Source organism: Ahaetulla prasina, chromosome 1 (genome assembly GCF_028640845.1).
Source record: "Ahaetulla prasina isolate Xishuangbanna chromosome 1, ASM2864084v1, whole genome shotgun sequence".
In the NCBI taxonomy this organism is placed as follows: Eukaryota; Metazoa; Chordata; class Lepidosauria; order Squamata; family Colubridae; genus Ahaetulla; species Ahaetulla prasina.
Genome location: NC_080539.1, coordinates 322,599,138 through 322,611,014, shown reverse-complemented (window position 1 = coordinate 322,611,014; position 11,877 = coordinate 322,599,138). Strand labels below are relative to the sequence as shown.

Genomic DNA, 11,877 nt, shown 5'->3' with positions numbered 1-11,877 from the left:
TGGGGTCGCAATGGGTCAGACACAACTTCACAACTAACAACAACAACAAGATATTCTAAAACTTCATGGAAGACTCAAGACCCCTGACTTTCCTAGAGAATTATTTATTAATAAATAATTCCTAGAGAATTATTTATTAACAAATGTTCCTTATAAAATAGATTAAAAACAAAAACTGCCATTACCCTTTCCAATTTCTAGGTGCTGTAGATGTTTCACAGCATGTGCCACAACTGAACTGTCTCTTGCTTTAATAACACACTAATGCAATGGATGGCCACCATAAGGCCAACAAGAATAATTTCTGTTATAATTTCAGTTGCTCTCAGCAGACAAATGAAATGGCCAATATTATGGCAAACCTAAAGACTTTCCAGCCAGAATATGGGATTGGGACGAATGAGCCACTGTTTCATCTGAGGTCTTGTGCCAAAGGATTGATGGTGAATGCTTGTGCTCATGCGCTTTTCTTCTGCAAATTATTCAATGCCACCAAGTAAGGCAAAAAAATATATATCTTTCTCTCTCTCTTTCTCTGTTTCTCTCTCCCATTGTGCCTACTCCTTCAATAATACCTGACACGATGGGCACTCTTCTGATCCCATCTATTAACTTAATGTTTCATAAACTTTTAAAAAAATCTTTTTAAGGACCTCTTCCCACTTTAAAAAATTATGGAGAAGGATTTTTGCTTTTATGGGTTATACCCAGTGGTGGGCTGCTGCTGGTTGTAACAACTGGTTTGCCTGGAACTGAAAATGTGAGTATCCACAGCATCAAAAAAACAGCAATTATATAGGACGTGATAGCGCCAGAGCGGGTGGGGGGGCAGCCGCTGGTCAGAACTACCGGTTCTCCCAACCTGCAGCAGCCCACCACTGGTTATACCTAAACATTTACCGTATTAAAAATTAAAATTAAAAATCAACATAGGCTGAAAATAATTTTGATTTTGCAGATACCTGAGAGGGTCATGGGGGACCTTCCCCCAATGGGCCTAAGACCACACTTTAAGAAACACTGTATTAAATAATATCATCTTAGAGGATCCAGGAGGCAAGCCTTCTCTGTCACTGCTCTCTGGAACACTATTCTCCCTAATGTCCCTTCAGCACCAACCATAATGTCTTTCAGGAGAACCTTAAAGTCCTAGTTTTTTCCATTGACTCTGCTTCAGAACATTCCAAGAATCATGGAGATTGTCTGTTACGGATGTTTTCCTCTGGCAAATCTGTGGAAAACTCTCCCTTGCAATTATTTTATTTGTTTACATTGTTTGCTTTTAATCTTTTGTCTCAAGCAAACGAATGGTCAAAGAAATTGAAATGATAAATAAATATAAATTAGATTTTTAGAGTGAAATAACATGATTGGACAAGGTCAGATATGTTAGGAATTACTATTTGACATTTGAAGAATTTATAGCATTTAGCATTTATACAATTTAGCATTATTCTAAAATGTTATTTTGGGGGATTGAATAGGATGTTCTAGTTGTGAAAAACTCTCAAGGGGCATACCTCCCAACTTCCATAAATTGGATCAAAAACAAAAGTGAAAATAAAATTACAATATTATCTAACCCATGGCGATAGTATTGGGAACAATAACCTTGAGTCAAAAGCCTTTCCTCTACCAGAAGAAACACAGCGTTCCAGCTACTGATGAAATAATCATGTTTTAATAAAATTTATAAAAACCAAGAAGGAAGGCATCCATGGTATGCTATAGAGCAATAAACAATAAACAATAAACATAGAGCAATGTTTCTCAACCTTGGCATCTTTAAAATGGGTGGATTCCAACTTCCAGAATTCTCCAGCCAATTTGCTGACTAGAGAATTCTGGGAGTTGAAGTCCACCCATCTTAAACCTGCTAAGATGGAAAAAGACTGCCATAGAGAGTGTCGGCACTGAGAAGACTTGATTCTGTGGTCCCTGTGGCTGGCATTATCTATATGAAGGAACCATGACTCCAAGAGGATCCCAAGTCACTAAAAGCAGCAGTCTTCCCTTTCCTATTATAAAATTGGATAATTCTTCCACTTTAAACTGGGACTGCTGTTTGCGGCAAAGAACTGTCGGTCTAGGCTTATACGCATTAGAATAGCAAAGAGCCAAGTAAGATTACATAGAATGACAATTTTTCAATCATATCTATTCAAGGTTAAAATATAAAAGTTACATCCATCTGTCCTTATATGATTTCCCATTCTTTAACTTCTCTTACTGATTGTCACCAAGCAGATTGCCATTAGCCTGCATTATTCTTAATGAATTGGATTCTAGTAGTCAGGGTGACCTTAACCAAAGCAGAATAGAACAAAACTGCTGTGTTTCAGCAAATCCACTTCTAGTGCAGTTTAAAGTGGCCATTTTTCTTTTTTATGAACATATCAGATTGCTGACTCAAATTCAGCCTATCATTCCAAGATATTTTCTACACAGGTGCCCATTCACGCTCTAAGAAATAGCATATATCTTTTACACTTTGAATTTTATGTACGTATATGTAATAATAACTGTTTCGGGGTTTCCCTCAGACAGAAAGAAGAGAATTGTGGGGATGTACCCGCTGGTTCCCAGGCTTCTAACGATAATCAAAGACTGAAGATTGGGATTATTGGTGGAGGCCATCTTGGGAAACAACTAGCCAGAACATTGTTACATTTGGGTGCCATTTCAGGAAATAACATCCAGATCTCCACAAGACGGCCAGAAACTCTATGTAAGAATCAGGAGCCTAAAAGACAGACAAGAAGCTTTATCATACATAAAACTCAAAAGTCCTTTCTAATAATATATTAATATATTATGTCCTTTGTATATCTTCATCCACAACTACTCATCCTTAATTTCAGTTTATATTTCATTATAGCAACTTATTGATTACTTTCAACTGTTGACTTGCATAATTGTGAAAAGAATTACAAAAAGTTACCCATAACACTTAAAAACAAGAGCTGATGTGCTTTGTTAAATTAAATATTATAGTTACGGTAAGATTTCTTGCTGACAAATCATAGGAAACAAATACAAAAAGTCTCAGAGTTCATTTAAAAGGAATAATGTTAGGTTGCATCCAATGTCATCTTTGTCTTGGGGAAAAGTGCTCCAGTTTATGCTAATCAGGGAAACAAGTATTTGCTGAAGACTGACGGAGTTAGCTGCCACTTTCCCATTGAAAAATCTAATTTATAAAAGCAGAGGTGCTTTCTTTCATCACCATTACCATAGGAATTCTTGGGACGCAAAAGGAAAATGAAATCTATAAAATCAAAGTAAAATATAATTTAGTAATAACCGTTACAGTATAGTACAGGTAGTCCTCAACTTATAACCTTTGTTCAGCAACATTTTAAGTGACTTGCAACCATTATTCACAATTAGAACCAACACAGCATCCCCATGGTCATGTGATCAAAATTCAGGTGCTTAGCAATTGGCATCTATTTACCATGGTTGCAGCATCCCAAGGTCACATGATCACCATTCACAACCTTCCCAGGCAGCTTCCGACAAGCAAAGTCAATGAGGAAAGCCAGATTTGCTTAACAACCACATGATTCACTGAATTAAGTGATTCACTAACAACAAAGGGGCAAGACTCACTTAGCAGCCATCTTCTTTAACAATGGAAATTCTGGTCCCAATTGTGGTCATAAGTCAAGGACTACCTGTAGAAGAAACTAAATGTTATCACTTTCCATATTCTTAGAAGGAATTTATGTTTCTCTATTATTTTCATCTGGTGTCATTTTATTTTATATTGTAGAAGTCCCAGAATTACAATCTTTATTAATTTTATGCACATTTGTACACAATGAACAAATGCTATCTTTATAGAGATATGGAGCATACACATCGCACCAGTGATGCTGTTGTACTCGCTATGTTCTTTGATTTCAGTTCCCACAATCCCTGATCACTAGCCATCCTAGCCAAGACTGATAGAATGGCATAAAGATACTATATGTATCTTTACTGCGATCATTGATCAGCATAAAGTAAAAATATAATGAGTATCAAATCAATAATTGTAAAATAAAAACAATGTGTGTGTACAAATTGTTAAGGATAATAACTGTAGACTAAAAAGAGCGAGAGGCAGAGAGTATAGGTCTGCTATAACAGGGGTCCCCAACCCTCGGTCCGTGGACCAGCACTGATCCACAGCATGGGAAAAACTGGGTTGCGCAAACAAGCAGCACGGGAAACCATGGCCCCTCCAGTTCACAGAAAAACCTCTCTCCACAGAATCGGTCCCTGGTGCCCGAAAGGTTGGGGGCCGCTGTGCTATAAGATCAGATCTGTACTGTCTAAAAAAAGCTAAAAGAAGAAGCTGCAACAGAAATAGTATCCTGAAAGACCAAATAAGTGGAAATGGACAACCATAGTGTGATAGTTAGGCAATGGTGTAAGTCAAACAACCAGAGTTATTAAACTGTCTATCAAGATCAGTATTGTAACAAATTAACATGCTTATCTTTCTGGAGATTTAGAAGGAAACGAAAGATTGCAACTTCTTCAGTTAAAGTTTTGTTCTATGGGAACAGAAATTAAATATTCCTTTTCTTTATCTTTTTTTTAGTAGAATTCCACAAGCTGGGAGTTGAGTGTGTCTATAACAACAAGCAGCTGGTAGGCTGGGCAGATGTTGCTTTTCTCTGCTGTCTTCCATGTCATCTTCCACACATATGTTCTGAAATTCAAGATTCTCTCAAAAACTCTTGTATTATATACAGCCTGGTCACAGCAATCCCTTTGGCCAGGTATTGTGCATTATGATATCAATGCTAATTTGAAACAAAAAAATATCATGCTCCCTCGCACGTTTATTCCTAGAACGGCTCAATATATGATCCTGTATATACAGTATATGAACATTACAGGAGTGCAGTCACCAGAAATGGAATTTGGTTGTACATATCTTATGTCTTGTATATGAAGAATAAGAATGGCATTGTAGTAGAGACTCTTTTGTCAAATAGGGAAAAACAGGCTTGACTTTTAAGGCTACTGCCATTTCTAGCTAACATCTATATATTTTGTGATTACACTTCAAAGGTATAAACAGGGCTGTTGTTGTAACTGAGCATATATCTTTTTTATTGTGTTCATGTACAGTAGAACAAAAAATCAGTATATACATAACATGCTCATTCTGTGTGTGTAAGCGAGGAAGTAGCTGAGAATTGGCATGATCCATAGATACATACTTTTTGCACACTTACTTTTTGATGCTTAATCCAATGGCATAATTTAAGATCTTTCTTACTTTCAGACTGAAGCAACTGATTTCCTCCTGTTCAATCTTGAGGCCGCAGTACAAGTGCTCTGAGAACAGCTCTTTTTGCATGTGGGAGGCTAACAGGACAGTTCTGGAAGCCCTCAAAGATACAACAGTTATCCAGGCAACATGTCCTTGCAACTCCAAGAGTAGGTGGACTTTTGCAAGCCTTGTGAAAAATGGAACTTTCCCCCTTGTTCTTTTCTGGCTTATAGAACTATCTGTGTCCTGTCCAGAAAATTAGTATCAGTGACAACGATGCAATATGCTATGGGCACTATCAGCCCCTGTGATGCTTGACCATCCATGCAGCAGAATGAAATGGTAAAGATGACTATAGGAAGAAAGACCAATTGAGGAATGTTCAAAGCAGGAGCAGAGCAAGCATTTTTCCTTTATTAGCTTATATTTTACAGTTTAAGCTTTAAACAATGTTCTCCAACTTAGTGTTTTCCATTGGCCATTATGACTCAGAGTGATGGGAGGGCAACAGGTCGAAGAAGGCTATTAAAGAGGCATAGTGAACTAAACATGAAATAAAAAATTTCCTTATTTTTCAGGCGAAATAGCTGTCAACATGAAGTGGCTGGCAGCTGTATTTTATGCAGCTTTAAATAGCTATACCCAACAACATTTTTCCTATACAAGGGCTCTGGGATTGCTCAATCAAGTATGTTTTTGTGAAGGCAATGCCACCGCCTCATCTCCATTTCTAGTTTGTGAACATTTTATCAACCAAGCCTTTGCTTCCTCCTTGGCGGCTGCTGAGTAAGTAACATCCAGTAGAAAATTGCTCTGTTTAATCATGTTTTATCCAACATTTTAAAAATTGACAATGCATCATTTGTGGAATTTATGAGTAATATTTAGTGGTTTAGTTTTTTAAGAGAAATAATATGAATAACGCTTCTAAAAAGTCAGTTTCTGTCCTCATAAGCTCATCCAAAGTCCCCCCACCATCAAATCCCCAGTAACAAATCAGGATTCCAATGGTAAAAGAGAATGGCGTGATACATACTGGCTCCTTCCTTCCTGTACCTCAGCTTGAGACCTATCAGTGCATAATACCCAATTTCTTGGATATATACAATTTGAGTCCTTGCACAATTCAGCCTGCATTGTTCATAATTTGTCCCATGTCTTGTTTCAGACTGGGCTGCTTCTAAAGTTAAACCATCATGTGGAGGCTACTGAAAACAAAATTTGCATTTATAACAATATTGTCATAAATTGTAGGCATTTCTCTTATGAGTAATCCTGAATGTAAAAATGATTTTATGTACATTTTGTGCTGTAAATATGTTCAGGCTAACGCAGAGGCTCTGTATACAGGTAGTCCTCGACTTATGACTGATTGCTTAGCAATTGTTTGAAGTTATGATCTACCTGGTAAAAGGCAATTACAACCCATTTTGAAGTTCCAATGGTTACTCCCCCACTTATGGCCACATAATCATTAAATTAAATAAATCATTAAATATACTCCCATTTCCATTCCTTTATCTCTGCAGTGAAAAAACAGTTATCGTATAACTTCAGGACCCATACATAACAGACTTTTCTCTTCTAGTTCCTTTCCCTGGTTTGATTTAACAACTGTACAGCTAAAAGACTCGCCTCTTAGCCAGCTTCTTGAAACAAATACATCTCTTCAGGAAATCATTGCTTCATGTTACTTTAACATGATAACAGCATTGGCCACAAAAAGTGAAAATTTGACTACATCTATGACTAAAAAGATACCTCTCTCAGCAGTGCTGCTGAAACCTACTAAATCACTGATTTTTCAAATTGATGAAATCTCCGCAAAGAAATTGGAAGAGTCATCTAGTACTGATTCTGAAGATTTATAAATTATCCAAGCTGTTAGAAGTGGAAAGATTTTTTTTGCTCTCATTTTTAGCATCAAAAGAACTTTGGGAGCAGCGTCTACAATGGTGTTATAGGAATTCAAATGGTAAATGTTAATGAAAGCCAATTGAAAAGTAAATTTTTGCAGTGAAAAATTAGGCATAAATGCAAACTAGAAGGAAAATTCTAAAAAAACAATTCACATGGTTTATACTGTATGTCCCCCCTTCTATCATACTTGTCAATGTTGCATTCACATGAATACACTAATGTGTTTCACTGTCATTTTGTATACAAATTCCACCATGTTACACCCTGTCATATAAAACTCTTTAATTGAAGCTTGTGTTTTATTGTATCTTTTAAATCTGAAATGCTTACCCCCTTGGCATTCATAAGTCTACTTTTCAGACATAAATTATGTTCTAAATACTGTATTTATAGGTTTGTTTGTTTGATTTTTCATGTTGCTTCACCTTTGCATTTATTTAAAACTTAAGAATATTAGCAAAATGTAATAGGCTTAACTAAATATAGTTGCATTTTTTATCATTATGATCATTTGTCCCAGTTTAGAATAAGAAGATTGGGCCTGCAGTGAAATTGATACATGTACTTCTAAAGAAGTGAAAGTTCTAAATCACGCATCTTATAAATTAGCAAATTCCAGCAGTAGAATTTCTTAATTTTATATGGCACTGGAACATTTTAAGCAGCACTGCCTGACTTTAGTGTTTTTGTAAGGATGCTGTCAATTGATCCTTAATATTTAAATCAATTCATTAATATACAGCACCTAACATGAAGCCCCATATATTCTTATTATAGTCCTCACAGGACAAATGATAAGATTTCTTCATAAATACCAGTAAGAACAATCCTCTGCGTTCACACATGACTTTGTTTTGCATTACTGATGTGCAAAATTTTCTGTTTTACATCCATCAGTAAGCACCTCCTCCATGATATCCTATTTATCAAGTTTAGGATTAGGATACTGGTTAAACTGCATCCATATACAATTTTGTTCCCTGTGAAAACTGAGAAATGCAGAAAAAGTTACAACATAGTATCTGAAATATGTGAACAATAAATACTTTCTCTTATCTTGAGAAAAATGAACTGGCTTGTTGTAGTTCTGAACTGGCTTGTTGTAGTTCTTCATATGGTGGAGTTGAAGGCTGTAGTTCTTCATATGATGGAGTTGGAGGCTTTGGTTCATATTCTTGTAACCTTGCTTCTTCAACAAACTGGGAATAACTAAGAGCATCACTGCGCTTTCCAGTTCGAGACTTCTGTTCTAAGAACAACCCAATGTTATCTCGAGGTGGGAGAGAGATACTTCTTTCAAAACGGGGCTCCTCAATTTTCAGCAATTCTCGTACATGCTTTGAAATTTCCTGGGGAAAAAAAAGAGAGGAAAAAAATCTGGAAACAATTACTATGTTCATCTTTCTAAACCTACACAATTGTCATTGTAGTACCCCACTAGAAGGTGGCGGAAATATAATTCAAAATAATCCAGTGCAGTATACACTATCTTCTAAAGGTACCATTGTTATATGTAGTTTTGGTTCTTAAGTAAACCAAAGGCTTAAAATGGGTTTTGCCACAGTAAAGCAACATGGTCACACAAATCCATTTCATTCTCAGCAAAGAAAGCTGGAAAATATGTCTGTAACATAAGAATAATGTCTTAATATGCACATATTTCTAAGGTTCTAATTTAAGCAACCAGTTTCTAAACAAATACTAAAATACTATACTCTTAACATTTACCAGTTAAACATTACAGAAAAAGTCAGTACAAAAACACAAAATTAATAAAAAGTAAAATCATTAATAGTCAACAGCACCATGGTAACATCCTACCAGTGAGAACAAAAATATAATTAATAGATTCTCCCATATAGGATTCTTTTAGTTTAAAATAACTATATGGTTTTTTTTTCTTCTGTTCAATCACATGCAATTCTCAGAGACTGCCTGGGCAAATCCCTACAGCTTTTTTGGCAAGATTTTTTCAGAAATGGTTTGCCATTGCCTCCTTCCTAGGGCTGAGGGAAAGGGAGTAGCCTGAGGTCACCTAGCTGGCTTTGTGCCTAGGTAAGGGACTAGAATCCATGGTCTCCTGTTTTTTAGTCTGATGCCTTAAGCACTACTCCACCTATAACGACAACCATGTGAGGAAGGCTGAGCTGAGAAAGAGTGATTGGCCCAAAGTCACCTAGCTGGCTTTCATGTCCAAGGTGGAACTAGAACTGACAAGTCTTCTGGTTTGTAGGCTAGTACCTGAACCACTATACCATACTTATGTACTATTATAAGAAAGTAACATACAGCTCTGGCATTATACTATATATTTTGTCTGATAAAATCTTCAGTCATCACCCATGTAAATATATATAAGTTCTCACCTTCATATGGTCAAAGTCAGTAATCCCAATCTGTGGCAGATTTGAACAGTTTACATGTATGAGTTTCCGTCCTGAGATAAAATTTGTAGTAAAACACTCCTATTTAAAACAAAATAAGAAATACTATTATTAATATTTAATAATCTTTAAAGTGCCACTGATCATCTTTATATTGCAGTAAGTTGATAGACCAAAGAACTTAAACAAGAAAAAGGGAACTAAATTTTAGCTTACTAAAGTTATACTGACTAATGACTTATGTTTTATTTAGCAATGGATGACATTCTTCAGTGATTTAGCAGCTCCGATTTCCCCTTATTGGATTTCTTCTGTTTCTTTTTTGTTTTGCAATACAACACTGTAGACCATTAAAACACTCCAGTTCTTCAAACCTTAGAGTTTCCCCCTTTATATATCATAGAGAATGACTGAAATCCTTTATGAATAATTATTTCATCAAGGTAGTATTTCTAGGGATATGACCATGATGTGAAACTAAATTCTACATCTTCCTAAATTCATATATCGTGACATTCCTTAAAAAGAGTCTGTTTAATGGGCCACAATTGGCTGACTTCACACAACAAAACCAAATAAACCATGTTATAATTAGTGCATATTAGTGCACTAGTGCATATTTTTCTAAGCCCAGAGTCATTGTAAGTTGGTGGACCAAATGTTCTAAATAAATAAAACATTACTGCATCAGTGCATATTTTGGTAAGCCCATAGTCATCATGAATGAATTGGGCAACCAAATAAATTTTCTAAACAAATAAATAATCAAGTGAATGAGAATAAAACATCTCATTTCTCCTTTGTATCTTTTGTCTCTCCTCACCTCATTTCATTAAAAAAATGACATTTAGTATTATTTATGAAAAAATACTTAAGATTTTCACTTCAGATAGATGTACAAAATTTGCAAAAATCTGGATAGCCACAAGGATAGCAGCCAAGAGGCACAGAATACAGGTAGTCCTCAACTTGCAATAGGTTGTTTAGTGACAGTTCAAAGTTACAACGGCACTGAAAAAAGTGACTTATGACTGTTTTTCACACTTATGACTGGGGTAGCATCCCCATGGAGACGTCATTTATATTCTTGACAACTGACTCACATTTATGACAGTTGCAGGGTCCCAGAGTCATGTGGTCCCTTTTTGAGACCTTCTGACAAAGTCAATGAGAAAACGTAATTCACTTAACCACGTTACTAATTTTACAACTGCAGTTGTTCACTTAACAAATGTGGCAAGAAAAGTTGTAAAATGGGTCAAAACTCACTTAATAAATTTCCCACTTAACAACATAAATTTTGAGCTCAATTGTAGTTGTAAATTGAGAACTACCAGTATTCTAGCTTTTGTTGACATTAACTGATCATCTGGATTTTTGTCACTCAGTCTTAGCTGCACTGTCGCTGAGAAGCGGGATTTATGACGAGAAATCCACTCCTTACATACTTGTTTTATATCACACCACCAATGCAAAAGGGGGAAGCTTGCATTGTGGTAGTTTTATCGTATTATTGCTGCATTCCGGAACTGAGTAGTGTTATTTTTTAAAATTGGCAAATCTCAAAAAATGCTCTTTTTCTTATGGATGCACCCATTACGCCAAGCCGTATTGTTTAACTGTAATAAATCACCAATGGCAGGATTCATACATATGAACCCACAGTCAATGTATATATACTATGTTTATTCAGACCATAAACAATGCAAGTAATCTGGATTCACCAAACATGCTAAAGTGGATCAAACGCTGCTGGAATCCAGACATTGCAAAGCAACACTTATGACACTGTGTGCTTGTGTATCCTAAATCAGGGGATCTCCAACCCTGGCAACTTTAAGCCTGGAGGACTTCAACTCCCAGAATTCCCCAGCCAGCAAAGCAAAGCTGCCAAGGTTGGAGACCCTTGCCCTAAATAAGCCAGGTTGGGACCCACTCAGGAAACTGTGGCTTAATATGAGCTGTGAACTCATTCCAGAATATCCTCCCCTTCTGCTCGCAAGGAAACCCGGTCTTAACTTGTACTGAGGAAAACCCAAAGCGCCGATCCATTCAGCCACCTCCTCGGGGGTCCAGGATAAATACAAAGGACCAACGATGGTGGGAACTTTGACTTCGGCTTCGAGCAGCGATTCGGTTTCGAGCAGAACTTCGGATGCAACCGACGGCCGGCTGCTTTCTTTGACTGAAGACTGAGACTTCAGGGAAGAGGGGCGGCGGCGGCGGCGGCGACGGCGGCGGCGGGGCGGTGACTCGCCCTCCTCCTCCTCCTCCTCTTCTTCTTCTTCCTCCTCCTCCTCA

At 36.8% G+C, this 11,877-nt stretch overlaps 2 protein-coding genes across 2 annotated transcripts; one reads left to right on the top strand and one right to left on the bottom strand.

Moving 5' to 3' along the window:
* Window positions 1–341: 341 nt before the first annotated feature.
* NOXRED1 (NADP dependent oxidoreductase domain containing 1) lies at window positions 342–7,143 on the top strand. The gene is made up of 6 exons (XM_058162461.1): window positions 342–496; window positions 2,544–2,728; window positions 4,592–4,772; window positions 5,285–5,439; window positions 5,851–6,058; window positions 6,861–7,143. Exons 1-6 carry the CDS (start codon window positions 342–344, stop codon window positions 7,141–7,143), a joined length of 1,167 nt encoding a protein of 388 aa, XP_058018444.1.
* On the bottom strand, window positions 6,069–11,870 carry SAMD15 (sterile alpha motif domain containing 15). The gene is made up of 3 exons (XM_058167639.1): window positions 11,596–11,870; window positions 9,559–9,657; window positions 6,069–8,541 (listed from the first exon to the last, which is right to left on the bottom strand). Exons 1-3 carry the CDS (start codon window positions 11,626–11,628, stop codon window positions 8,245–8,247), a joined length of 429 nt encoding a protein of 142 aa, XP_058023622.1. The 5' UTR covers window positions 11,629–11,870; the 3' UTR covers window positions 6,069–8,244.
* Between the last annotated feature and the right edge of the window lie 7 nt (window positions 11,871–11,877).

Coding starts and splice junctions, on each gene's coding strand:
- NOXRED1 (XM_058162461.1), top strand. CDS start 342: ATGGCCAATATTATGGCAAACCTAAAGACTTTCCAGCCAGAATATGGG. Junction 2,729..4,591: donor AAGACGGCCAGAAACTCTAT/GTAAGAATCAGG, acceptor TCTTTTTTTTAG/TAGAATTCCACAAGCTGGGA. Junction 5,440..5,850: donor ATGTCCTTGCAACTCCAAGA/GTAGGTGGACTT, acceptor CTTATTTTTCAG/GCGAAATAGCTGTCAACATG.
- SAMD15 (XM_058167639.1), bottom strand. CDS start 11,628: ATGGATCGGCGCTTTGGGTTTTCCTCAGTACAA. Junction 9,658..11,595: donor TTGGGTTTTCCTCAGTACAA/GTTAAGACCGGG, acceptor TGTTTTAAATAG/GAGTGTTTTACTACAAATTT. Junction 8,542..9,558: donor CTGACTTTGACCATATGAAG/GTGAGAACTTAT, acceptor TTTTTTCCCCAG/GAAATTTCAAAGCATGTACG.